At 37.4% G+C, this 27734-nt stretch overlaps 1 protein-coding gene across 2 annotated transcripts in view; it reads left to right on the top strand.

The window, feature by feature from the left end:
* spata17 (spermatogenesis associated 17) overlaps positions 1–27734 on the top strand; it is a 264787-nt gene that overhangs the window by 27841 nt on the left and 209212 nt on the right. For both annotated transcript variants that reach the window (XM_059985846.1, XM_059985845.1), the window contains exons 4-6: positions 4705–4755; positions 20670–20773; positions 24441–24564. In XM_059985846.1, the coding sequence (XP_059841829.1) occupies positions 4705–4755; positions 20670–20773; positions 24441–24564 (279 nt within the window). The remainder of the gene's footprint in view (positions 1–4704; positions 4756–20669; positions 20774–24440; positions 24565–27734) is intronic.

The raw sequence follows: 27734 nt of genomic DNA, 5'->3' as shown, positions 1-27734 counted from the left end.
TACACTGGACTGCATAAAGTGCACAAAAACAGTACCAGCATTACAATAAATAATAAACAGGACAGCAGGGCAAGGTGTCAGTTCAGGCTTCGGACTATATTTAATAATATTTAATTCTCCTATACTCAAGGCTGGGGTGCTCCGTTTTTTGTGTTTTTGTCCCTTAGAGGAAAATATATCTGTTGCAATTGAAGTATTTATATTTAATCACTAGTCATTACTTGCATGCTGCCATAGAGTTTATAGTTCTCCACCATACCCTCACTAAACTCCTCATACCCTCTTTTTTTTTGTTTAGATTGAAAATCCTAATTTCAGATTGAGCTGCATTTTTAAGCCATAGAAAGTTCTATATGGTAATTCTTTTGGAGATCCTTTACAACAAAAATAATAATTAAACCGTATTCATTGCATTGAAAATAGTATGATTGAAAACATAGATGCATTTAAAACATGTTTCTTTGTCTTGTCTTTAATATACTAATTAAGGAATCCATTTTGTTTACATTCCAGGAATTCATCCTAGAATGACTTGTACTACAATTTAGATTTGTGCAGTATATGTGCAGATTAAAACTAATTGATGCATTTCCACTTATGCTGCACTTTGCAACATTACCACTATTCAGGGAACTTCAACTGACTTTGATTATTTTCTGCTCTGTGGTAAGCTCCACCCAAACTGATTCTAATTTTATACCACTATCTACAGTGTCAAGATCCTTTCTAGCTTCTGCACTGTTGGCAACCTTTCTTAACAATACCACTCAATCAAATTTTGGAATATTTAATTCCTAGATTTGGTCACCTGGTATCTATGGTTCTGAATGGCTTTAAATTAAGTTTTTTTTAAAGACATTTTTCTGTACTCTAACCCTATGTGCTGCTTGCATTTCTTTTCTGCTACCAATCTATTTTGTTTGAGAATGGTGTACATAGGAACACTACACGCAAAACTATGCTTTGTTCTTGCTGTCCACAGTCTTATACAGTATCGTTACTGGATATTTGGATGTATGGAACTTTCACCTAACCTCAATGGAAAAAGCCTGCTTGCATTTACCCCGATTATACCCCTCGTGATGGTGCGAACCTTCATCAAATCACCTCTCAGTTTCCTACACTCTAGGGAATAAAGTCCTAACCTATTCAACCTTTCTCTATAACTCAGGTCCTCAAGTCCTAGCACCATTTTAATAAATTTTCTATGTACTTGTTTATTTTCTATAAACTTGTTTACATCTTTCCTGTAGGGAGGTAACTAAAACTGTACATAATACTCCAAATTAGGCCTTGTCAACTTAACCAACTTTGTCATAAGATCCTAACTCCTGCATTTAATACTTTAATTTATGAAGGCCAACTTGCCAAAAGCTTTTTCTACAACCCGATGTATCTCTGATAATACCTTCAAAGAATTATGGATCTGTATTGTCAGATTGCTCTGTTGTATTGTACTCCTTAGTGCTCTGCTGCTCAAGTTGTAACTCAGCAGGCCAGGCAGCATTCATAGGGAGAAGCACTGTCGACGTTTCGGGCTGAGAGCCTCCTCAGAACTAACTGAAAGGAAAGATAGTAAGAGACGGAGGGGGTGGGGTGAAGCTGAGAGCTGGAAAGGTGATTGGCAAAAGGGATACAGAGCTAGAGACGGGAAGGGATCATGGGACGGGAGGCCTTGGGAGAAAGAAAGGGGGAGGGGAGCCCCAGAGGGAGATGGAGAACAAGCAGAGTGATGGGCAGAGAGAGGGGGAAAAAACTAAATATATCAGGGATGGGGTAAGAAGGGGAGGAGGGGCATTAATGGAAGTTAGTGAAGTCAATGTTCATGCCATCAGGTTGGAGGCTACCCAGTCGGTATATAAGGTGTTGTTCCTCCAACCTGAGTGTAGCTTCATCTTGACATTAGAGGAGGCCGTGGATAGACATATCAGAACGGGAATGGGACGTGGAATTACAATGTGTGGCCACTGGGAGATCCTGCTTTCCCTGGCAGACAGAGTGTAGGTGTTCAGTGAAACGGTCTTCCAGTCTGCGTTGGGTTTCACCAATATATAAAAGTCCACACTGGGAGCACCAGACGCAGTATACCACACCAGCCAACTCACAGGTGAAATGTCGCCTCACCGGGAAGGACTGTCTGGGACCCTGAATGGCGGTGAGGGAGGAAGTGTAAGGGCAGATGTAGCACTTTTGTGTGTGTTGCTTGAATTTCCAGCATCTGCAGATTTCCTCATGTCTGCTTTTTAAGTTATAACTCCTACAGTGCAAAGTGCATCCAAAGTGCAACACCTCACACTTGTCAGCATAAACTACATCTGCCATTTTTCAGCCTATTTTTCCATCTGGTTCGGATCCCACTGCAAGCTTTGATAGTCTTCCTCGCTGTCTACTACACACCCAATCTTTTTATCATCCACAAGTTTGATGATCTAATTTACCACATTATTATCCAGATCATTGATATAGATGACAAACAACAACAGACACAGTAGTGATCCCTGCAATACTCCACATGTCACAGGCCTCCAGTCAGAGGGGCAACTATCTACTATCACTCTCTGACTTCTCCCAGGAAGCTGGTATCTAATCCAATTTACTACCTCATCTTGAATGCCAAGTGACTGAACCTTCTTGATCAATTTCTCATGTGGGACCTTGTTAAAGGCCTTGCTAAAGTCAGTGTAGACACTGCCTTACCTTCATCACTTTCCTTGAAACTTCCTCAAAAAAACTCAGTAAGATTGGTTAAACACAATCTATTAAATGAAAAGCCTTGTTAACTATCCCTAGTCAGTCCCTGTTTATCCAAACATTTATATATTTGGTTCCTTAGAATACCTTCCAAAAATTTACCCACTAGTGATGTCAGGCTTACCAGCCTATAATTTCCTGCCCTATTCTTAGAGTCTTTCTTAAACAATGGAACAACTCCAAAACAGCTAAGGATGTTTTAGATATCTCTGCTGGGGCCTCTGCAATTTATGCACTTGCCTCCCACAGGGTCTGCGAGGATCCTTGTCAAACCCTGAGGATTTATTCACCCCAATTCCTCAAGCCAGCAAACACCTCCTCCTCTATAATCTATATCTGCTCCATGGTCTCACTGCTGCTTTGCCTCATTCGTATAGACTCTGTGTCTGTCTCCCAAGTAAATACAGATGCAAAAAATCCTTTTAAGATCTCTCCCATCTCTTTTGGCTCCATAGATGACCACTCTGATCTTCCAGAGGACCAATTTTGTCCCTTGCAATCCTTTTGCTTTTATGTAATATATCTGCAGAGGCCCTTGCGGTTCTCCTTCATGACAGTGTGTACTTTGTACTGGGCATTGCAAGAGATAAAATAAAAATGTATTATTTTTGCTTTTTTATTGAATGTGGTGCTCCATGAAATTCTGACACTTATTAATCATTCCCGTTCCCCATGACCTGGTACAAGAGCTAAGGGTCAATCACATAAGTAGGTCTGGATTCAAATTTAGACCAGACTGAGTAAGAATAGCATTAGTGAATTAGTTAGGATTTCATAACAACTTGTAGCTTTATGATTACCACTACTGAGACATTTTTGTTTTGATTCCAGATTGATTTAATTACTGGAATTTAAATTGTTGTGGTGGGTTTCAATTTCATGCTCGTGGATCAATGTTCTGAAATGCTGGCTGCCAATCCACTAACTTATTCAATGCGCTACTCTGCTGACTACATTACTGAATTTGTGTTCGAAGTTCACTTCTAAACAATCTATTAAACAACTAGATTAGAAGGAAGATTTGAATGTACATAATATAATTGTGTGTTCGCTTCAAAACATTCCAAAATACGTCACAAAGTGACAGAATATAAAAATGATTCAGTAAAGCAAAAATGCAATAAAATCCACACTTTGGAATAAGTGATATATGTCAAAGATGCAGTATTTGCAGGGGTCATTTAATGAGAAAGACAAAATGATGGGTAATGTAGATGAAAAATATAATTGTTTTGCATTTTAATTTGTAAATGATACTACAAAGTCTGTTTTCTTTAATTGCATATCTAGTTGGTAAGTGTTATATAGGCCTTATTTTCAATCGTTGATATATTAGCACAGGCTGAGCAGTTTAAATATTGCAAGTTTTATAATACTAAAATATATATATTAAGTGATATGAAATTCATTGACTGCTCAATTGTTCTCATGAGGCCAAGTATATGGGGTTTTGTACAGATGGTTGGAAGGCATAATTTTTATTCTTGGGCACAGATATTCTCGAAGAGTGGAAGGTATAAAGCATGAGCTCTTTGAAATTTTAAATCAACCAGACATTGTGAAATGTAAATTTCCTTTATGCAACAGTGAAACTCTTTAAAAGACCTTGTGCCTAAAACTCTACAATACGGATTGCCATCAGCGCTTGTGGATATTTCTTTTATTTTTGTATTTCTGGTCTTAGTAGAGTAACATTGATCATGAAACTCAGTGCAGATCTTTTCATGATGATTTATCTGCAACAGCATGTAATTTGAATATAGTATGTTTTAATGGTTACGTTTGCATTATAGATAAAACGATAGCTGCCTTTTAAATGTACAATTGGAGTTTTTCTCTCTGTGAATGCATTTCTTATTATGTATTATTTATAAAGATTCTTAACTTTTATATGTCAAATTTGAGCTGTATCTTTCTGTAACTACAGTCTGTTCTATCTTCTTTAATTCACAGAGAGCATATTTTATTATGAAGATGAATTTCTACAATGAAATGGCTGTCAGGGTAAATATATCTCCCTCATTATTCAACAAATGATGGCATCAAAATGTTCTCTAAATATGCTTTTATGCTGTATTTGGTAATCTAAATCAGAAGCAAAGTGAGTATCCATCTGGAAAAGTGCCAAATTCTTTTGTTTAATATGGTTGGGAGGAAGGAATTCAATTTATTGTATAAATTGCTCTGGAAGTGTATTTCTACTTAAGAAAACTGCTTAAATGTGGTAGAATTTTAACAATATGCATGGATGATCTTTAATACTTCAAATATGTACAATCTATTAATCCATATTTTGTCACAATTATGCCATCTTGTGGGAATTAAAAATAGAAGATACTGATATCAATCTAGCAATTTTAGAAAAAAAATATTCAACAGACTTCTTAATTTTTTTACATCACTTATAACACTAGGTAAAACCTTACAGGCAAGAACATTAATATTTGCTTTGGAAGATGGTACAGCTGGGATTTTTAAAGAAAAAATAAGATCAGAATGAGCAATGTCAGAAGTTAAACACAATTCTAAGTGAACTTGCTGAAGGAACTACATATTCATGAACTAGTATTGTTATACAGAAGAGTTGTAGGAAGTATGTTTGGCTTGTATTTCTTGATGCAATAAGATTTTGATGCATTCCAAGCAGACCATGTTCAATTGTGGAATATAGTTAGACTAAGACAGAAAAATAAGTCCAAAAACCAGTCACATGAAACTCTCCTGCACACTCAGTACCTTTGCCAGGTACTTTGCCAAGACACAGATCGGTTGAAACCTGAAAGCAAGTTGTTTCCTGTCCTTTAAGTAAGGTGAAGAAAATAATAGAAACAAGGTTATAATAATCAACAAGAAATTATTTTTGAAAAAATGAATAACACCAATTATACAAGAGCTGCCATTTAATTCAACTATTTAATTGCAGCTGGGAAAGGTAAACCAGTTGAACAACTACAGTAAATTAACTGTAAATGGTAAATTAATGGTAAAATTGAAATGGTGAAATTAAATGGTAAATTAACTGAAATAATTAACTAAATGAGGCACATTTAAAACAAGTTTATATTTTAACACTAAATGAATAATAAAGTTTATCAAACTGCTGTAAAAAATGCTATTAGTGTTCAAAAAGTGCTCTTAAGGAAGAAAAAGTCTTTGACTTTGGATGCTAAATTGATTGATGGACCCAGAAAATGAGTGTCAGGATTGTAATGCATGATTGCAATACAGGCAGCATGCCAACTATGCACCACTTGCCCATTACAATAATTTTAGTATCCAGCCATTGATAACCATATAACTGATTGACTGCCACAGTGAAGAAACATTGTGAGATTCTTGCTCCAAGCCATCATCTCTTGAAGGGGAGATATCTGTGACTACACCAGCTACTAACAGTAATGTGATAGGCAATACTGAAGAGCATCTGAAATGTGAAAGGAAGCAGGTTACAAGAGTTTTCAAATACTATACATGCATGAAGAAATCTAGCAGTCTCAATTTGATTTGAAATATCATTGAAGGGTCTAGAGAAAACATGACACAGAACTTTTCCCAGAACTTGGACTCTATCCTTTCCATTGAGGCCAACTTCAACTATGATCCCACATCTGATTTACAAAGTACATGCAGCATGTGCCTATTGATGGACTACTGTAGTGTAAGTCAGAATTTTTTTGAGAAGATATCTCTCTTCTGAACAAGATCAGCAAAGTGAATGGATATTTCTTTTGCTGCAAATAAATCTTTGCATTGAAGCTTGCAGGGTAACAGAAAAATCCTGCACTCTGTCCTCTAACAGGTTATTAGACCTAATGGGGTGATACATCAGGGTAATTGCAGTGGGCTCACAGAGTACAACCCTGGTTATCTTCTTTCCGGAAAATGGCATTCAACTTCCAAAAAAATTACAAATGGATTAAAGAAATGCATAAGAGTATGGAAATTGGTGGAACTACATAGAGTCATTCAGCATGGAAGCAGGCTCTTTGTCCCAGCTTGTTCATTTCTACCAAGATGTCAACCTGAGATAGTCCCATTTACCTACATTTGACCCATAACCCTCTGGACAATCCCTATATATACTTGTCCAAATTTCTTTGTCAGCTTATTCTACATACCCACCACTCATTTACAGAAGAAGTTGGTCCTTGGAGCCCCTTTAAATCTTATCCCATCACTTTAAACCTATGCACTTAGTTTCAGACTCACTTACCCTGGGAAAAAGACTGTGACTATTCACCTTACCTATGTACCTCATGACTTTATAAAGGTCAGTCCTTTGCTTCAGGGAAAAAAAAATCACCCTGTCCAGATTTTCTTTGAACCTCAATCCCTCCAACCCTCCTAACATTCTTAGGAATCTTTTCTATATCCATTCCAGATAGATGACATCATCCCTATAGTTAAGCAATCTAATCTACATATAATACTCCAAGTGTTGTGTCACCAACATCTTGTGTAACTGTAATCTGACATTCCTACTCATCCTGGCTGATGAAGTAAGCATGCCACAAGCTTACTTCACCACTTTTGGTGAACCATGTACTTGTAATCTTAGGTCTCTCATTCAACAGCACTCTCCAATGCCTTGCATATTGTTCTCTAAGTCCTGCCTAGCTAGAACTTCTCAAGATGTACGGTAATATTTCACATTTATCAGAATTAAATTACATTTGCCATTCTCTTACCCACTGGTCAGTTGATCAAGATCCTGTTGTAGTCTTTGATAACTTTCTTCACAGTTTTGAGTTCAACCTGCAAACTTCCTAGCTATACCGACTACATTCTCATCCAGACAGTTAATGCAGTTAGTGATCGACAATGGTTTAAGCTCTTATGTCTGCAGTACACTGCTGGTCACAGGCACCTTCTTAAGCAAAAGATCTCAGATAGTCAGGATTCACAACTGCATTCCTTCCTCCCCATAATCCTCAACATGGGTGACCCCAGGGCTGTGTACTGAGCCTGTTGCTATACACTCTGCTGACACATGACTGCATGGCCAAGCACCCGAGTATTCACATTTTCAAGTTTGCTGGAAACATAACAGTGAAGGGACCCATCCCGAACAATGATGAGGTAGCTTACAGAAAGGAAATGGAAGAGCTAAAGGCTTGGTGCCAGGCAAATAACCTCCCTTGATGCTAACAAGATGGCTGTCTTGGAGATGGTCAAAGGAAATGGTTACCTACTTCAGGAGAATTTCCACCACTCACACCCCTTTTTATGTATTCGGCACAGCAGTCAAACCTGTGAGCAGTTTCAAACTTCTGGAAGTGCACATTTTGCACAACCTCTCATGGTCCCAGAAAACGTACTGTACAATCAGGTAAGACGACAATGCCTTGAATTTCTGAGGAGACTGAAGAGAGCTATGCACATCTATACTGATGACATTTTACAGATGTGCAGAAGAGAGCATCCTAATGTGGTACAGAAACTGCATTGCAGCAGACAGGTAGGCTAGTCAAAACTGTTTTGACTAGTATTGACAAGTTTTGACAGGTAGTCAAAACTCCCCAACTCATCATCAGTACCAGCCTACCTGCCATTAAGGACATGTGTACAGAAAGATGCTGGAAAAAGCCAGTACCAACATGTAGGATCCCACCCATCCTACTCTGGATTGTTTGTCCCACTCCCATCATGGAGAGGGCTATGTAGCATCCACACAAAGACCACCAAACTCAAAAGCAGTTACTTTCCCCGTGCAATAAAGCTGATCAATACCTCCACCCCATGACCATTACTTTATGATTTTCTGTCAGTCACCATATGTACAGAAATTTCTGTGCCTAGTGTTACCTTATGGACATACAACCTATCTATGATATATAAGATATCTTATGTATTCATGGTTATTGTGTTCTTTATTGTGCTGCATCAGATCTGGAGTAACAATTATTCTGTTCTACTTGTGTATTGGAAATGATATTAAATGAAACCCCTTTTTGCTGAGTGTCTCTGGAAATGTTCACTAACAGTCACTGGACTCCACAGTGAGAAACCCACCTTTTCAGGCTCTGTATATCTGAGATATATACTTTACTTTTATTGTCAACAAACAATTGATACTAGAGTGTACAATCTTCACAGCGATATTTGATTCTGCGCTTTGCGCTCCGCTCCCTGAAGAAGAAATCGAAGTAAATATAATAAAAATTTAAGTTATAAATCATAATTAGAAAATAGAAAAAGGAAAGTAAGGTAGTGCAAGTCAGGTCTGGATATTTGGAAGGTACGGCCCAGATCCAGGTCAGGATCCGTTCAGCAGTGTTATCACAGTTGGAAAGAAGCTGTTCCCAAATCTGATCAACTTTGGTCTTGCCAAACCTGTGAGGTTGGGATGTCTTACCTACCCAAACCCCAGTTTGTTGTGAATGCTGTGAGATTTACTGCCCCTCTGAAGTCGCCCATTGGCAAGAAATAACAGATTGTACACTGCATACAGTTATAAAGAAGATATATTTATGAACATTAACTTAACCAAAGAGTTATTAGAGAAAAGAAAGAAAAAACAATAAGGGCCCATTATAAGCAGTCAAATGTGCACATAAGTTGGAGCTCATCTTGAACTTGTTGGTAACATAAGTGCTGGACCCTCGGTCTGCATGAAAGTGCACACCACCTCCCGAATGTCACTTGAAAATCACCTTGAACAAACAGGAAAAAGTTCATCTTGAACACAGGAGTATTGGTCCTTCCTCCTTGAAGCCATTCATTTCCACAAAGCACATTATGCAACAGTGATGGCATCCTCAGCCATCTTCCCTCCTGTCTTCTCCTAGCTCCCGCCAAAAAAAGACCTCGACCCACACCAGTGTCCCTCACAAAACCTCTCTGCCCAGTGTTCAATGGAACCTTCTCCCAGTTCCACCATCCTGACTGGCTGACAGCACATTCCCAAGTTGAACAATAAAGCCCTTTATCTCTGTTTAAACCCAGATAGATTGAGAGCAGAACAGGCTGCTCTTACAGAACTGCTAAAATGAAATACCTACAACATAGCAGCAAAGATCTTAACCAGGGCATTACATAAACAATCTTGAATCTCCAATATGAAAAACAACCTTCCACTGCAGCCTGCCTCCTAAGTCAATTTTGTATCCAATTGGCTAGCTCATTCTGGATCCCATTTAACCCATGATCATTGTACACAATTACTGGAAGAGTAGTCTTTCCAGCCTTCTGGCCTGAATATTTCATCTTGTGCTTACAAGAATTTATAAGTTAGAAGGAAATCATCTTCTAGCACTGTTTCAGGCAATGTAGTCTTAAATTCTTAAATATAACAGTGAAACATTTCTCATCATCATCTGGAATATTCTGTATGGTTCTGATTTATATCTCTAAAGTAGGATTATTCTTGATAGTGAGAGTGCAGCAAGTAATCAGAAGGTTAGCTGGCTTGATAAGGGAGGAGGTTTGTGTTTTTAATTAGGGAGAGTATCACTGTGATTCTTAGGGAGGATATTCTTGGAGGAACATCTGATGAGGGTATAGAGTGGAACAGAAATAAGAACAGGATGAACACTTTGCTGGGGTTATATTTTAGGTCTTATCAATAGTCTGTGGGAGCTAGAAGAGCTGGGAAGATCTCCAATACCTGTTATAGTGAGTGATTTCAACCTCTCTTTTTTTGGGTGGGTCTACCACAGTAAAAAGAGCTTTGATGGGATGGAATTTCTTAAATATATCTAGAACATTTTTCTCTGTGTAGGTATCAATGATACAGCTAAGCAGGGTGATACAGAAGGCATTTAGCTCTTTGGCATTCATCAGCCAGGACAACAAGACAGGAGTTGGGATGTCATGTTACAATTGTCTAAGTTATTGATGAGACCATATTTCGAGACTGTTTGCATATCTTGTTACCCAGCCACAGGAAGGATGTCATTAAGATCAAAAATGTGAAGAGAAGTATAAGTATATTATTGGGACTGGAGGATGTGAGATATAATAACAAGTTGGATATGCTGGGACTTTTTTTGCCTAAATAATAGAGTTTTGAAGGGTGATCTTCGAGGTATATAAAATCATAAGGGGAGAAGATAAAGTGGATGGTCACTGTGTTTTTCCCAGGGTATGAAATCTAAAACAAGAGGGCAAAGATTTAAGGTGAGTGGGAAAATGGACCTGAGGGAATCCTCTTCACACAGAAAGTGGTGGAACAAGCTGCTAGAGGAAACTGTGGAGGCAGTTACAATTACAATATTTGAAAGACATTTGGATAAAAAAATTAAGGCCTACAGAGATAAGGGTCATTATGCAGGCCAGTGGGACTATTTTTGACATAGATGAATTGGGATGAAGGGCCTGTTTCTGTGCTGTATAACTCCATAACTACACTAGAAGAGTTTAAACAGACTAGGTTTCGACTCTCTAGTTTTACAGAATGAAAGGTAATCTCATTTCAGTGCGCAAAATTCTTCTGGGTTTGGAAGGATAGATGTGGTGTGATGTTTCCTCGGGCTGCTATATCTGGAACCAAGGGCCACAGCCTCAAAATAAGGATAAGGATGAGGAAAAAGTTCTAACTCAGAGGCTGGTGGAACTTTTAGGTTCTCTACCGAAGTGGGCCATGGGGGCTCAATCATTCACTATATTCAAAATGGAGTCTAAATAGATGTTAAAGGAAATGAGAGATTCTCTGGGTTGGCTCTACCTTGCTTTGGTGTTATTATATCAGTTTAGGATGTAAGGAGTTTTGGGGCCTAGTATTCCATTGGGCTAGCTGCTGCAAGGTATTGTCATAAGTCCGTGTCATAATGACAGCAATATATGAACTTACTAACTTCAATATTCTCAATTCTGACATTTGCCTATAAAGGAAATACAGACAATGTCTTTCCAACCTTCCAGCTGCGCCACTGATTATGGGTGGAATGGGTCTTGAATCTCTTTTCTGCAGTGAGAAGTATATTCTTGCCAGAACACATAAGAGTTTTTTTGCCTTTCAGGAAATAAGTATTTTGGTGATAACATTTCAGTATCATAAGGATTTGGTTCACCAGTTTTTCAACTACTTCTCTCTGGCAGATATTGTCAAGACTGAGCAGACTGTTGCTGACCTACCAGCTGCTCTGGATGCATGAGTTTCCAGAAATGCCTCGATATTTAGTTTGAGAATATATTTCATCACAAAGTATTATTTGTTATTTGTCTTTAAAGTTCAGAAAATCATGGACCTTGACTGATATTTGACCTGTTTCTCAGACAAATATTAGAATTGGATTTTGATTGCTTCCTCTGATAAACTATATCTTGCTTTTAGTGCATGGATGCATGTAAAGTCAGTCTCCCACTACATCCAACTTTTAGATCATCAGGAGTTAAACAGAATTATTCAGCCGTCTACTCTTCCTTTCCAATGAAGGACAGATGTCATCAAAATTACAGAAATAACTTGTGAAATCTTTTAAAAAGTGCTTGGGAGACAACATTTCCCAACAGAACACTGACATTTTATCATTAGCTTTGTAGAAGGGATTTTCTATATGCTTTTTGTAGGACAAATACGTTTGGAATCTTTATGCTAGAAGCTTGACTTAGTAGGGATTTTGCTGATCTCTGGAGAACTACATGCCATAGTTTGAGTCCTATGTCTTTGAAACAAGCAAAGATATTCCAGCTGATGGGGTTTCAAGGAAGTTGATGAGGGTTGCTTTGGACTCATGGTCTTGATATCATTAAGCAAATACTGACTCTAGCTATTATTTGTTATATGCAAATTCTGATTGGGGCCTGTTACTGAGAATATTGTTGGATGCAATAATGACCCTGAAATTGCATCCTGATGAATTTTCACACTCTTCATCCTAATAATACATGTAATCTAATTAGTATATTGATTTGGTTGTGTGTTGTAACTTACTTTTTCTCAAAGGCCAAAGTAAATTTATTACCAAAGTAAATTTATTATCAAAGGACATGTATGTCACCATATGCAACCATGAGATTCATTTTCTTGCAGGCAATCTCAGTAAGTGCAAAAAATACAATAGAATCGATGAATCACTGCACCCAATGAGATGGACAACAACCATTGTACAAAAAATAAAACTGTAAATACAAAAAGAAATAATAATAATAATATATAAGCAATAAATATCAAGAACATGAGGTAAAGAGTCCTTCAAAGTGAGTCCTTAGGTTTTAGAAACAGTTCAGTGATGGGGCAAGTTGAGTAGAAGTTATCCCCGGTTCAAGAGTTCGATGGTTGAGGGGTAATGACTGTTCCTGAATCAGATCTGTCCTGTACTTCCTTCCAGACGGCAGCAGTAAGAAGAGAGCTTGGCATGGATGGTTGGGTCCTTGATGATGGTTGCTGCTTTCTGCAACAGCGCTCCATGTAGATGTACTCGATGGTGTGGAGGGCTTTACCCGTGAAGGACTGGACCATATCCATTACTTTTTATAGGCTTTTCCATAATAGGGCACTGGTGCTTCCATACCAGGCCATGGTGCAACCAGTCAATAGTAGATTAGATTAGATTCAACTTTATTGTCATTATGCCAGGTACAGATGCAAAGCCGATGAAATGCAGTTAGTACCTAACCAGAAGTGCAAAAGAGTAGTGTTATTTGGTCAAGTCAAGTCAACATTGATTGTCATTTCAACCATAACTGCTGGTACAGTGCATAGTAAAAGCGAGACAATGTTTTTCAGGACCATGGTGTTACATGACACAATACAAAAACTAGACCGAACTATGTAATTAAAAAAAAACACAAACATAACACAGAGAAAGCTACACCAGACTACAGAACTACACTGGACTGCATAAAGTGCACAAAAACAGTGCAAGCATTACAATAAATAATAAACATGACAGTAGGGCAAGGTGTCAGTCCGGGCTTTGGGTATTGAGGAGTCTGATAGCTTGGGGGAAGAAACTGTTGCATAATCTGGTTGTGAGAGCCCAAATGCTTCGGAGCCTTTTCCCAGACGACAAGAGGGAGGAGAGATTGTAAGGGGGGTGCATGGGGTCCTTCATAATGCTGTTTCCTTTGCGGATGCAGAGTGTAGTGTAAATGTCCGTAATGACAGGAAGAGAGACCCCGATGATCTTCTCAGCTGACCTCACTACCCGCTGTAGGGCCTTGCGATTCGAGATGGTGCAATTTCCGAACCAGGCAGTGCTGCAGCTGCTCAGGATGCTCTCAATACAACCCCTGTAGAATGTGATGAGGATGGGGGGTGGGAGATGGACTTTCCTCAGCCTTCGCAAAAAGTAGAGACACTGCTGGGCTTTCTTTGCGATGGAGCTGGTGTTGAGGGACCAGGTGAGATTCTCCGTCAGGTGAACACCAAGAAATTTGGTGCTCTTTACTATCTCTACTGAGGAGCCTTCGATGTTCAGCGGGGAGTTGTTGCTCCGTGCCCTCCTAAAGTCAACAACCATTTCTTTTGTTTTGTTCACATTAAGAGACAGGTTGTTGGCTCTGCACCAGTCTGTTAGCTGCTGCACCTCCTCTCTGTAAGCTGACTCATCGTTCTTGCTGATGAGACCCACCACGGTCGTGTCATTGGCAAACTTGATGATGTGGTTCAAGCTGTATGTTGCAGCACAGTCGTGGGTCAGCAGAGTGAACATCAGTGGACTGAGCACGCAACCCTGGGGAGCCCCCGTGCTCAGTGTGATGGTGTTGGAGATGCTGCTCCAGATCCAGACTGACTGGGGTCTCCCAGTCAGGAAGTCTAGGATCCAGTTGCAGAGGGAGGTGTTCAGGCTCAGCTTTCTAGTCAGTTTCTGAGGGATGATTGTGTTGAATGCTGAACTGAACTGAACAGTGTCTGAATGTATGTGTCTTTTTTGTCCAGGTGGGTTCGGGCCAGGTGGAGGGTGGTGGCAATGGCATCATCTGTTGAGCGGTTGGGACAGTACGTAAACTGCAGGGGGTCCAGTGAGAGGGGCAGCAGGGTCTTGATATGCCTCATGATGAGCCTCTTGAAACACTTCATAATGATGGATGTAATTGCAATGGGATAGTAGTCATTTTGGCAGGACACTGAAGACTTCTTCAGCATGGGGACGATGGTGGCGGCCTTGAAGCACATTGGAATGGTGGCACTGCTCAGGGAGATGTTGAAGATGTCAGTGAGAACATCTGCTAGCTGGTCTGCACATCCTCTGAGCACTCTACCAGGGATGTTGTCTGGTCCAGCAACCTTCCGTGGGTTGACCCTGCACAGGGTTCTTCTCAATGTCGGCAACAGAGAGACACAGCACCTGGTAATTTGTAGGAAGTCATTTATTGTTACAATCCAGCAACAATGAATATATAATTGAGACAGGTTTTTTAATAACAAATAAAACATTTATTAAACACTGCTAAAAAAAAACCCAAAGGTAAACAAACAACTAACTTAACCGGAAGTCGGCTGCTATACAGCAGCTCCAACAGTTCTTTAAGCAAGAAATGCGAACTCAGTTCTTCAAAGTAGTATTGCAAAAAGTCCAAAATGATTTATAGTCAGTTAAGAGAGACTTTCCTTGAAGTAATAAATTCTCTTTCATAACGTTACTGCTGATCCCAGCTGAAGTATGCCTTGCCCGATGGATTTATGATGAAGGAAAATAAGACAGCTTAAAGGCACTGACCTTTCCTTGGCAAAATCCTGTATCCTGCGCTTTTAGCAGGAGCTTTCTTGGATTGCAGGTTACTAATTCCTTCCAAAAGAGGATCAAATAAGGTTGAACATGTTTCACCGCCAACAACAGCAACTTTTCTCGATCCTTCAGCTTCCCAAACTTCGATAATTCTTCACTCTCCGACTGGAATTTAACTGGCAGTGATTTTCAGAACTGCCGGCACAACAATTCTTACAGTAAAATTTAAAACTCCACTTTTAAAACTAAACTGCGTCATAAAATCAAATACGCAGCAAAACGGAGTCACTGATGAATTAAACCATGAACTGACCTGCGTCACAGGGAGGAGTTCCCCTTTTATACCCTGTTGGAAAAAGCCATCACATGACCTCTCACTGGCGGGAAAATTACATCACTCCACCATCACAAGGTCATTACATCATGCCCAGCAGAGCCTCAATTACATCATGGTCATGTGACAGCCACAAGATACCCACGGGCATGTAACATTATAAAATAACTGTGAATAAAAAGTAAGTACTGCAGCATGCAAATATAAAAGTACTAACACAGTACAATATAGGTGCAATACTGTTTAGTGATGTGACGTGAGGTTCAGCAGGGTCACAGCCTCAGGGAAGAAGCTCTACCTGAGCCTGCTGGTGCAGGAGCAGAGGCTCCTGTAGCGCCTACCGGATGGGAGGAGAGTAAAAAGTCCATGGTTAGGATGAGATGCATCCTTGATAAGGCTTTTCGCCCTGCCCAGGCAGCGTTTATGGTAGATGTTCTCAATGGTGGGCAATTGGGTGCCAATAATCTGCTGGGCAGTTTTCACCACCTGCTGGAGTGCTTTGCAGTCCAATATGGGACAATTGCCATACCACACTGAGATGCATTTGGTAAGTATGCTCTCAATGGTACAACGGTAAAAGTCCGTCAGTATCCTGGGACAGAGGTGAGGTGGCATGCTTGCCACCGCATATTTATCAGTGTTTTAGATTACAATTGCCAGATTTTCACAAACTTTTAAGAAAGTAGAGGCATTTCTGTGTTTCTTTGCAAAGGAAGTTATAACACTGAGGAATTTAAAGTTGCCTGCTGACACTCTCCACCTCTGATCTCCCCCGACGAGAAACTGCTCATGGACCTCCAGTTGCATCCTCTTGAAGTCAATAATCGACCCAATAATCTTGCTGACTTTGAGTGAAAGCTTGTTGTGGCACCGCTCAGCCAGATTTTCAATCTCCCTCCTATATGCTGATTCTTCACCTCCTTTGATTCGGCGAACGACTGTGATATTTGTTTCTACAATTAGAAATACTACATTCATGGATTAAGTGTCATTACATTTGTAAGGCATTGAGTTTGTTGGTTTTAGACTGACATTGCTTAATAATGAATCTGCATAATTGATTGGATGATCCTAAAGGTCACTTACAAATGACTTTTGGAATGGGATATGCTTGGCTGTTGGGAAGATGTTATCTGCTGAGCATACATTTCTTCTGTTGAAATCTTCTAACAAGTATTAATCAGTGACAAGAATTTTTGTCATTCAAATAAGGAGTCAAAAATTAAACAAAGAGACGCGTACCAAGTTATACTGATTCAAACTGATTTTTTGGATATCTGTTTTTGAAAGGATCAAAAATGCTCGCCTAATGAATTAATTACATTTTTCACACAATTGTAATCTTAATATAGTTTTACTCAGCACTCCAGTAGATAAAGTTTGCAATTTAATTTTGTATCTGTAAGTAGATTACAATACACTTTTGTTTTATTATTCATTTTGACTGCTGTGTCGTAAGCTTTATGAAATTATGTTGAAAGCATTCCTTCAATATTTCCTTTTTAACAAGTGTAACCAGATTATAGTGAATCAAAAAATCATCCAAATGTACGAAATTCACACCACTAAATAATGGGGCAAAAGTGTTACATTTGTTTTTTTTTCCATTGCTAAGTATTTTGATGATCTTTTGCTCCAGTAGATATTTTAATTTTTATTTCAGATGTGCAGGGTGGGTGTGGTCTTTGATTATGCTAGTTGCTTTATCAAGACAGTGAGAAATGCAGACAGAGAGAAATGCAGACAGAGTCCATCTTGGGAGACTGGTTTTTGTAACATGTTCAACTGTGTCCACAACCCTCTGTAGTTTATTCTGGTCACAACAGACCAGTTTCTATACCAAGCTGTGATGCATCAATAAATATTGGTTAGAGTCAAAGAGGACATGCTAAATTTTGTTAGCCTCCCAAGGAAAGTAGTGCTGTACAGCTTTCTTGGCTGACGAATCAATGTGGTTGGACCAGAACAGGCTATTGGTGATGTTCACACCTAGCTACTTGAAGTTCTCAACCCTCTTGACCTCAGCACCATTGATGTAAACAGGAGCATGTGCACCCTCCCCCTTCCTGAACTCAATGACCAGCTCTTTTGTTTGGTTGACATAGAGGATGACATGAATATGATTGTTGTCATGACACCATGTTACCAGACTCTCTATCTTCTTCCTGTGCTCCCCTTCGTTGTTATTTGAGATATAGATAATCTGCAAATGCATAGATGGAGTTAGAGCAGAACCTGGCCATGTAGTCGTAAATGTATGAGTAGAGTAGGGGGCTGAGGATGTAACTTTGTGGGGTACCAGTGTTAAGGATAATCATGGCAGAGATGCTACTGCCTATTCTTACTTATTGCATTTTGTTGGTCAGGAAATCAAGGATCCATTTGACTCAGTGATAGTACTCATGCTTACAATATGAAAGTATTAGCATTTAAGCTCCATCTTCACATGCATAAATATTCATGTTAGCCTGACAACTGACTGCAAAACTGAAGGAGTATGGTATTCCAAAGAAGGTGTTGGATAAGTTTCATTTTCTGACATTAAATAGAAAATACTGGAAATAGTCACTCTTTCAGGTAGTATTGATGTAGTATCAGTTGAACATTTTTCCTCAGAAATGAGCAAGGAGATAAAGCAAATCTTGTGATACAGAGCAAATGGAATGGGAAATAAAGAGCAAGAGGAAAGATTTGTGATTCAGTGGAAGGTAGAAGATGTAAAGTAATGTAAATTTGGTAGCCAACGGTAAAAGAAGTGATAATAAGATATTGGTAACTAAAGGTACATGTAAGGGAAGTGTACATGTAGAGTAATTATGTGAAATAATTAACAAAAGGGAGGGTACATGTAGGAATCTGAAATAGAAATGATAGTTATCTGTAATTGTTGAATATAAAGAAGGTTGTAAAACACTTGTCTGATGGTGCTCCAGACTCTTGTTCCGTGATCTAACTTCTTTACAGCCCATTATCTGCATCTTAAAATCCATTTCACCTCTAAAGTATAATGAAAGGTCATCATCCTCCATTCTATCTTTCTTCTTCTCTCCATTGATACTGCTTGTCTTGCTGAGTATTTTCTATTTTTATTTCCGCATTCATGTAAGTCACCTTGCTGCTTAGGTTTTAAAATATACATTATTTCTCTATATTATTCTCTATAATTGGCGACCTTTCTGTACTATTTTTTTTTAAAAGATTACCATTTGTGGAGTAAGGAGATGGTACACTAGCACATCTTTGTTTTTCGAACTGAAAGTCGAAACTTGAAATGAGGAGAATTGGCCACAGTTTCAAAGCTGCGGTTTCAAAGTCCCCAGTGAGATGGGAACTTCCTGTCCTGGCATGTGAAATCAACTCCAGTGGACTGGGTGGATGAGATCTACAGAGGGATCCAACAGCCTGGAAGATTGTTCTGCAGCACTTCATGGAGAGCAAAGGGCATAACAAGGCACAGAAGAAGTCATGGTCATGTATTGCAACCAAGGAAGATCCTAGTTTTTGATGACTTCTCATACCACTAGACCTGGACTTCTGATTACCTTTAATTACCCATTAAAGCTCAAGGTTTGAGTTACTTCGGCTCATGTAAAATAGCTAAATAAATATTCCTTTTCCTCATTTTCTTTAAAATCATCTTGTTTTTTTTAAATTTTGTAATAATTTTGTGAGCTCTTCTGGTGAAGGGGCTTGTCCTGTCCATTCTGGGGCAGTTCACTCTCCTATGGTCCCCACCTCTCTCACCTGTAGCTCCAAGTAGCTGTTAGCTGTTTGCATGTGACAGTACTGCTTTCCTTGGGAAGAAGGTACAGGAGCCTAAGGTCTCATACCACAAGGTTCTGGAACAGTTATTACCCTACAACTATCAGGCTCTTGAACCAGAAGGGATAATTTCACTCCCCTCCATCAATAAAATATTCCTACAACTTATGAACTCACTTTCAAGGACTCTACAACTCACATTCTCAATATTCATTGCTTGCTTGCTTGCTTATTTATTTATTTGTTTGTTTGTTATTTTGTTTCTTTTTCTCTTTTTGTATTTGCACAACTTGTTGTCCTTTGCACATTGGTTGTTGTCCATCCTTTAGGGAGCAGTCTTTCATTAATTCTTTTGTGTTTCTTGTACCTACTGTGAATACCCATAAGAAAATGAAACTTAGGGTTATATATAGTGACATTTATGAACTTGGAGAAAAAAATTTACTTTAAACTTTGAACCCCAGTACACTACTTCAAGAGGTGGGCTAAGTGAAGATAGCCAGCGGGCCTCAGACCCCAGTGAGATGGGGACTCATGTGAAATCAACTCCAGTGGACTGGGTGGATGAGATCTACAGAGAGATCCAACAGCCTGGAAGATTGTTCTGCAGCACTTCATGGAGAGCAAAGGGCATAACAAGGCACAGAAGAAGTCATGGATATGTATTGCAACCAAGGAAGATCCCAGTTTTTGATGACTTCTCATACCACTGGACCTGTACTTCTGAGGTTGAGAGAATGGAACTGCCCCAGGGTTTTTACACTTTATAAACTCTCCACAGGTTTACTGTCATTGTTAGATGTAGCAGATAGCCATTCATTTATACATTGTGACTTTATATTAAAAAGTCATATTTAAATTAAATCTTACAAAGAAAATGTCTGAGCTTTGTCATAATTTCAGTGTAATTTGCTAAAAATTTCTACTTCATTAATAAGCTAGTGGTAGAAGGCTAAGACTATTCTCTCCACAAAGAAATTAAGAAAATAAAATTAAGTATGATAGCACACATTTACAAGGCACTGTTATGTTAACAACGAAAATTGGATGAGAAATTCATAAATGGGGAAATTAAACTTTGATTAATTTTGTAAAATTACAATAATATTTCTGTAATTTTTCTTTACTGAAAGCCAGAAACTAAACTTAGTTCTGAAAGAATTAATATACTGAAACAATAACTTACATATTTTTAATTGTCATGTTAGATCCAGAAAAGATGGCATGGATATTATGTTCGAAAATATATCCATAATTTCTATGAAATGAAGAAGTATTTCATTGGCCTCAGCATTAAAAATCTGACTATAAGGTAAGCAACTGCTTTTAATAATGTTATCTCATAGTGATGATTTATTTTTCATCTGTACTTGGAGATTTACAGAATAATTCAAGATCTGAAGGAATTGAAGGTAGACATATTTTACAAAAATGGTTAAAATGCTATATTTGAGAAGAGAATATTTTAATATAAAAAAGCATAATTAATGTGAATTCGTAACAAAGTAATGGTATTTTTTGGCTTCAGTTATTTGGTGTGCTTTTTAGTTTATGGTGCTATCCGACCATCACTGTTGATGCTGCATATAGTGCACAATTCCCAGTGAATTTGGTAACAGAAGTACTATGTACAATACAACGCCTATAATCTGTATTAAACCAGTATATCTCAACCATATTATCCAAGCTTATCAGAATAAGAAATGTACCTGGTGTTTCATCTCCAGGGTTGCTATTATGTGTAGATGCTGAATTACAATTGACATCTGGAATAGGTTTTAGATGTTTATTACTTTCAGGTCTGCTGTCACAAGCAATGGAGAGGTTGCATTTTCAGAGCCATACAACAGGTATTAACAGATAAGTAAGCTCTTTGGCCTACCGAGTCTATGCTAATTGTCAAGGCTATACTAATCCCATTAATTCTTCTCAAGTTCTCCCACTTATCTGCACATAGAAACAACTTACAGCCATAAGTTAAAATACCAACCTGCACACCATTGGGATGTGGGAAGCAACCAGAGCACCTACATGGTCTGTTGCACTGTAAGACAACTGTTCTACCAGCTGCGCCAATATGCTACCACTGCATTTTTAAGGCCTTAAATGTTTTCTTCCATCAGCATGGTAATTTCTTCATCTGCCTAGTGCTGGAAGATTTAAAGACAAATCAAGGCACAAGGCTCTGAAAATGAGACACTGTGGCAAAAGGTAGCAGACTAGTTTGTACTGGGTAATATTCCATCCACAATATTACTGAAATACGCATATGAAAATAGGAAAAGTTTCAGGATATTTCAGTAGTAAGAAGGACATAGAAACTAAAATAAATTTGAAATATTTTTGTGCAATTACAACCTAGGAATGCACAAAGATAACTGAAAAAGTACTTTGCTTAGGAGAAAACATAATTAAGGAGAAAGTAACATTTTAATAAATTTATCATGCTTTGGAATAATGTTAAATTATGCAACATTTATGGTATCATGCAATATAAGATGAAATGGGCTGTATAATGGATGCACAATGAGCTACCTTGGTGCTTGACTGCACGTAGCACTGTTTAGAGGAACATCACAATAGCAATAAAGCGTGAAATTTAACAGACAATATAGTACAATTTACAGTAACACTCTTTTGGAAGAGAAAACTAGTAATTTCTGATGTGAGCTGTTTACATCAACAACATTTGAATATTTTTATTACCTTCCATATATAGTGTTTAATATGTCTTCAAATTAACAGTCGTGTTGCTACAGTGATAAATTGATTTGATTAATTTAAAGGCTGAGTATGCAATTGGTCAGGTGGTACACTTTTAACCTCTAGCTAGATGTGCAAAATATAGACCTCTGTTCGGATCAAACAAATGATATCATGAAATTAAAAATTAGCTACTCTGTTGCTGAGTCATGACATTAATAAAACATCTTTAGCTTGGAGCTCAGGAAAGCTGCTGTTATTTATTGCAAAAGTCAAACTAAACATTTTATTCATGCGCACAATCTTGAAATATTCTTTCTTTTAAATTGCTCTTGATTTATTCTAGAGGGTATCTGATTTGGGAATACTAAAAGAAGCATTGTGATTGCATCATGCAGGATGGTTGCTCTTAGTCATTTCCATAGATGGCAATATTACAGTGTCCATCTTCTGATCATTCAACTTTCCAACAAAAGTAATGAAGTTAGGAGACCCAAGTTCACTGTCATAATTTTGTAATGCGGTTTTGCACAATATAATAATTTATCATTTGCCAAGCAGACAGTTATAGTTTATACATTTAATAAGGGCATCCTTTAGTATGGGTAATTAGGAATGAACAGTTTGCATATTTACTAAATGCAAAATGTCATTGCCACCACGGCCTATTGCCTACATGAATTATTTCTCTATCTGTGTTAAACAGCTGTGCAATTATTACTACGATAATCAGATAATTTCCCCTATCTAAGTTTTCTCTTGTGAGACAATTAATTTAACCCTTCAAAAGCCAAACTGAATTTTTGCATAAACACATAATTGTGCATGTTTGATGATGGAAGACTTGATTATGCAATGGGAAATATTTGAGAACCAAATTTTCTTATGGACATATTTGCTTCAACAAACAGAAATGTTTTTTTTAATCAAATTTTATTGATAAAATTTTAAAGATTTTGAGGATTAAATACAAATAAATTTCACATCTACAAAACTGCAGCTTAAAATTAATCATATTTTTAGTAATGCTTTCTGAATTAATCCAATCTTAAAATGTACAAAAATGCAAAATGTGTTTTCTTTTGTCAAGCTGTAAGAACAGCCAGTAAAATATTTTGGGCAACTGTGCAGAAATTTTAAATTAAGTCTATTAGATTAATTATCACAGCCTATATTTTAATTATTTTCTAGTAATATATGTTAAGAACAATATATGCTTTCAAAATGATCACTGTTTTGATAGATGTTATTGATATTATTTCTTAAAATTAGACTTTACTGATAGTCAAATAAAAATTGTAGTATTTCATCTAATTTTATATTAAAAGTGTAAATGAATTTGCTTTGTTTTTGTTTGTTACCTTGCTGTATATAAAAGCAACTATGATATCTACAGTTGATGTGAGTGGCATACAGAATATGTGTAATTAAAACAGTAAACCATGCTAATAAGCATTTTGTGGATGGAAATGAAAGATTTAATTAATTGATCTTATATGATAAGTACTCATTATTTAACCAGTTTATTTGACAAAGTCTAGATATTCTCAGATAATTATGCTGTTCTTTTACTTTAGTAAGATACCTTTTTTGTTATTTTTGAATTGACAGTGATGGCAATTGCTCATTTGGATAAAATATAAATTTTCATTGTGTCCATTTGTATGTTGAGAGAGAAAGTGGAATAATGTTCTACAGTGGATTAAGTAATAAGGGATTTCTTTCTTAAGGACATGAATATCACTGAAGTTACAAATACCTTGGGTCTAACTGAAATGGACAGATTTAATGAGGTTTGTTAGGTGTCACACAAAAAAACATAGATAGAGATCCTTTTTATTGGAATAAATTTGTTCAGCTTTACAAATCTACTTAGCAGTTAATAATAAGTTTGAAAAGCAGGTCAGAAAAGGTCATATTGCCAAGTTGCATTACAGTGTACATGGTATTGTTGATTACAACCATTTGGTTTCTAACGTACAGACAACAATACAGAAGAAAATAGGCTTTTCTCTAAAATTTATTAATATATTTCAGGTGCAAGGTGGCAAAATGAGGTCATCCCACAAAGTACTTTTTTCTAATCTACCTTAGTTTCCTCTACTAAGGTTAAGCAATAACATCTTTAATTGTACATATTTTTATCATTGTTGGTATCTCTAGTAAAATATTATGCTTACAAATAATTATGAAGGACATAACTATTGAAACTCCAAGTTGCTTGTAAATGTTGCTTTATTCAATTCAAATACATGGCAATTCTCTGCTTCATTTAGAAAAAAACTGGAAGAATACGAGCAGACAAAGAAGAAGGAACGGGAAAGGAAAGCTACAGAGGAGGAAGAGAGAAGAAAGTGTTACGAAGCCCGAAAGATACATTACCTCCTCAGCACTGAGCAGGTCTGTGTACCTGTCCTGACAGCTTGCATAGTCGCCTGGGTCCCTGCCTGACAGAGATAAACTATCAGGCTGAATGGGACATGACTTGCTGAAATGATATCACAAAGACAATACTTCGAGTTCAATTTAGCGCTTTTCTATTGTGGAGTGCAAGCACCATGACTACTAGGTGACAGCATCTTCATACTGGCAGCATCAGCATTGTTGGCAGAAAGAGTCCAAGTCAGCAGTTTGATCTGCTGGCAGATAACACAACAGGAAGGGCATAACCTCAGCCTAACAACTCATTTTGACTGCCTCGTTTTGTGTTGTAATGTTGTCAAGCTCTAGCCAACAAGCTGTTAAACTAAGATGGTAAAACATTTTTTTAATTGTCTTATCTTTATTGCAACTGTTTCTGTAGGGTAGAGTTCCGAAGGGTAGGTTAATTGCAACTGACAAACTTGTTTTATGAAGGCTGCTTTAGGTTCATAAAGCAACTCGTTTTCAAAATCAATGTGTCTAGAAATGTCTTGCTAGAATTTTTTGATGTTACTACAAGCAAACAAAGCAACTTTCATTTAAGCAGTATAATTGACAGAATCCATAGAAGGATAAAATGGTAAATTACAGAGAAACTATATTTGTTTGTCCAGCTGCTAAACAATTGATTTAGTACTGTGCCGAATAAATATAATATAGAACTTAATTAAGTTGATGCAGGTAGTAAGTTGAACCTATATTTCAATTATCATATCATAGTTGTATAGGATTTGTTATTTTTAAAATGTTTTTATACTTTATAGAAATGATATAACCATCAGTAAAATATACACACTAACATTAAATATTAAGTTCATAGAATATGCTTGATCTTGAATATGAGGTATAATTAGCAAATTTATATAATTACATAACTAATAAGAGTCCAGCAATAACATACCATCTCAAGACTATGATGGACGGAAATGATTACTGCATTTTTAGTCTGTCTCAACCAACAGTATTGTAGAGCTAAAAAATTTTAACAAAGATTAAGACTTTAAAATTTTTTTGATACAACCAACTTTTATAGAAAACAACTCTATGTGTGATATTCTTCTCATTTGTTGAATGATGGAAATAAATAAAAGATCTGTAGCACTTTTTTGTAGGGTTACGTTTATCCATGTATTCAGAGCTATTTCTTTTTATGAATAACTTATTTTCAAAGACATACCTTTAAAGAAAACAAGTTGATATTGAATACAAGCTAATAAATATACACTTGTTAAAAAAGGAAATAAATTGAAAACAATAGAAAAGTGAATGAGCCTAAAAATGTTGAAATATGCATCTTCAAGATTGTTGCATAATAAAATTAATAGATTATATAAATATACATTTTTGTAACAAGATACTAAAATTAGTGAATCAGATGTGATTTCTAATAATTACTTCATGTTGCATAGCACAGCACTTTGGCCCATAAGTTACTAAGTTTTTTAGATTTTAGACTTAGAAATAGAATAATTTTAAACTTACTAAGTCTCAAATTAACAATTTAACAAAGGAGTTATCCAGTCATTGGAAGGATCACCTATTGACATCTTACACCTTTTTACTTCCTATCCTAAGATATCAATCCAATTCTATCATTGGAATTGTTATAATGAAGTGTTGTACAAAGGTTTATAATATATGTGAATGTACATATAGACTAAAGGAGCCAATGAACAGTTCTGAGAAAGGGTTTTGAAGCCCATAAAGCAGCAGAATTAATTTTAATGTGTGTAACCAATTGGGCATGTTTTGTCTCGTCATACAAATCAATCATAAACTTTGAGATGGTATTGTTATCTTTTCTAACTTTTCAGAGAGATTAAGTTTACTTTAAAACTGAACAAAAATTAACCACTTCTACAACATCAATGAAATTCCAAAAAAAACTTTTGAAGAGAAGTATGACTCTATCATTACATGAGATGTTATTCACTTATTCAGTGTACCATGTTATAGAATGGGCCTTGCAATAAATATTTAAAAGAGAAAAGTCTACCAGCCAACTCTGCTATATGAAATCTGTCACCAACCGTAGTGTGGGAGCTACTCATCAAAGAAGGCTGACATCAATGAAACAGCTCATCACTGTCTCCACTGTGCTAGTGAAGCTATTTCCTCTTGAGAGAAAGCATGTATAAAAGACTAAGATCTCAAGCATGCATTAAACACAGAGTCTACCAAACAGCAGTTGTTTCCGCCCACCTGTGGGAAACCTAAAATAGGCACCTCCAGCTCTGGAGAAGTACCGATTATAAAATTCTCCAAATCCATTGGCAGGATAGGCAAACCATTGTCAGCATTCCCCCAAGACAACATGGCAGGTATTAACATTATGATCATGTTAAACTATTTCCTGTGAGCAGGCAACAGTGTCCAATTATCTAACCTCATAGACTTCTAAGCCAAGGAATTTACTGTGAACACTAGAACATTCTAGGAGATTCCTAGAATGTCTGTGAAAATGCTTCAGCAATATTTCCCAACAAAGAAATATAACATCCTCACTGCATCATTGTCATGTCTGACACTGAGTATTCAAACTGGAGAAGGATTATCAGGAAAGCCCTTGACTGTTCACAATGAAAAAGTGTATAACATCCAAACTACTTGCCAGCCTGCTCCAGAACACTCAGAACTGGAAAGAGAGCAGGTTATAGCCAACTCTTATGGATGGCCAAAGACAGTCTCAGGAATGCAGGTACAGCACCATGCAGGTTGGCCATTGCCAGAAGAAAGAGCACCGGGGCAGACTTCAAGCCAATTAAAGCCCAAGAGTGGAAAATTAACTGGTGTTCAGTCCCACTTCTCAATGCCAGCCAAGACACCCAAAGTAAGCCTGCCATCTGACTGAATTTTACCCATTTCCCTCTCTTCTCGTTTCTACCATTGGGCAGATCATGCAGGAGTCTTGGGTCCCAGTTGTTAGTTGTTAGTTGTTAGTTGTTGTCCTACAACCATTTGGCTTTTAGGCTCTATAGCCTGGCAACTCACTTCCAGATATTCTGTCCTCAGTATTATCTTTTTACTTTTTTTTGTTATTTGCATGATTTGACCTCTTCTCCACACTGCATGTTTGTCGGTCTTTGTTTTTCATGGATTCTACTGTATTTCTTAACGTTACTGTGGGTGTCTGCAAGAAAATGAATCTC

This window comes from Hypanus sabinus, chromosome 12, assembly GCF_030144855.1.
Source record: "Hypanus sabinus isolate sHypSab1 chromosome 12, sHypSab1.hap1, whole genome shotgun sequence".
Lineage (NCBI taxonomy): Eukaryota > Metazoa > Chordata > Chondrichthyes > Myliobatiformes > Dasyatidae > Hypanus > Hypanus sabinus.
The sequence above is the reverse complement of the archived record's forward strand: the minus strand, read 5'-3'. Positions and strand labels throughout refer to the sequence as shown.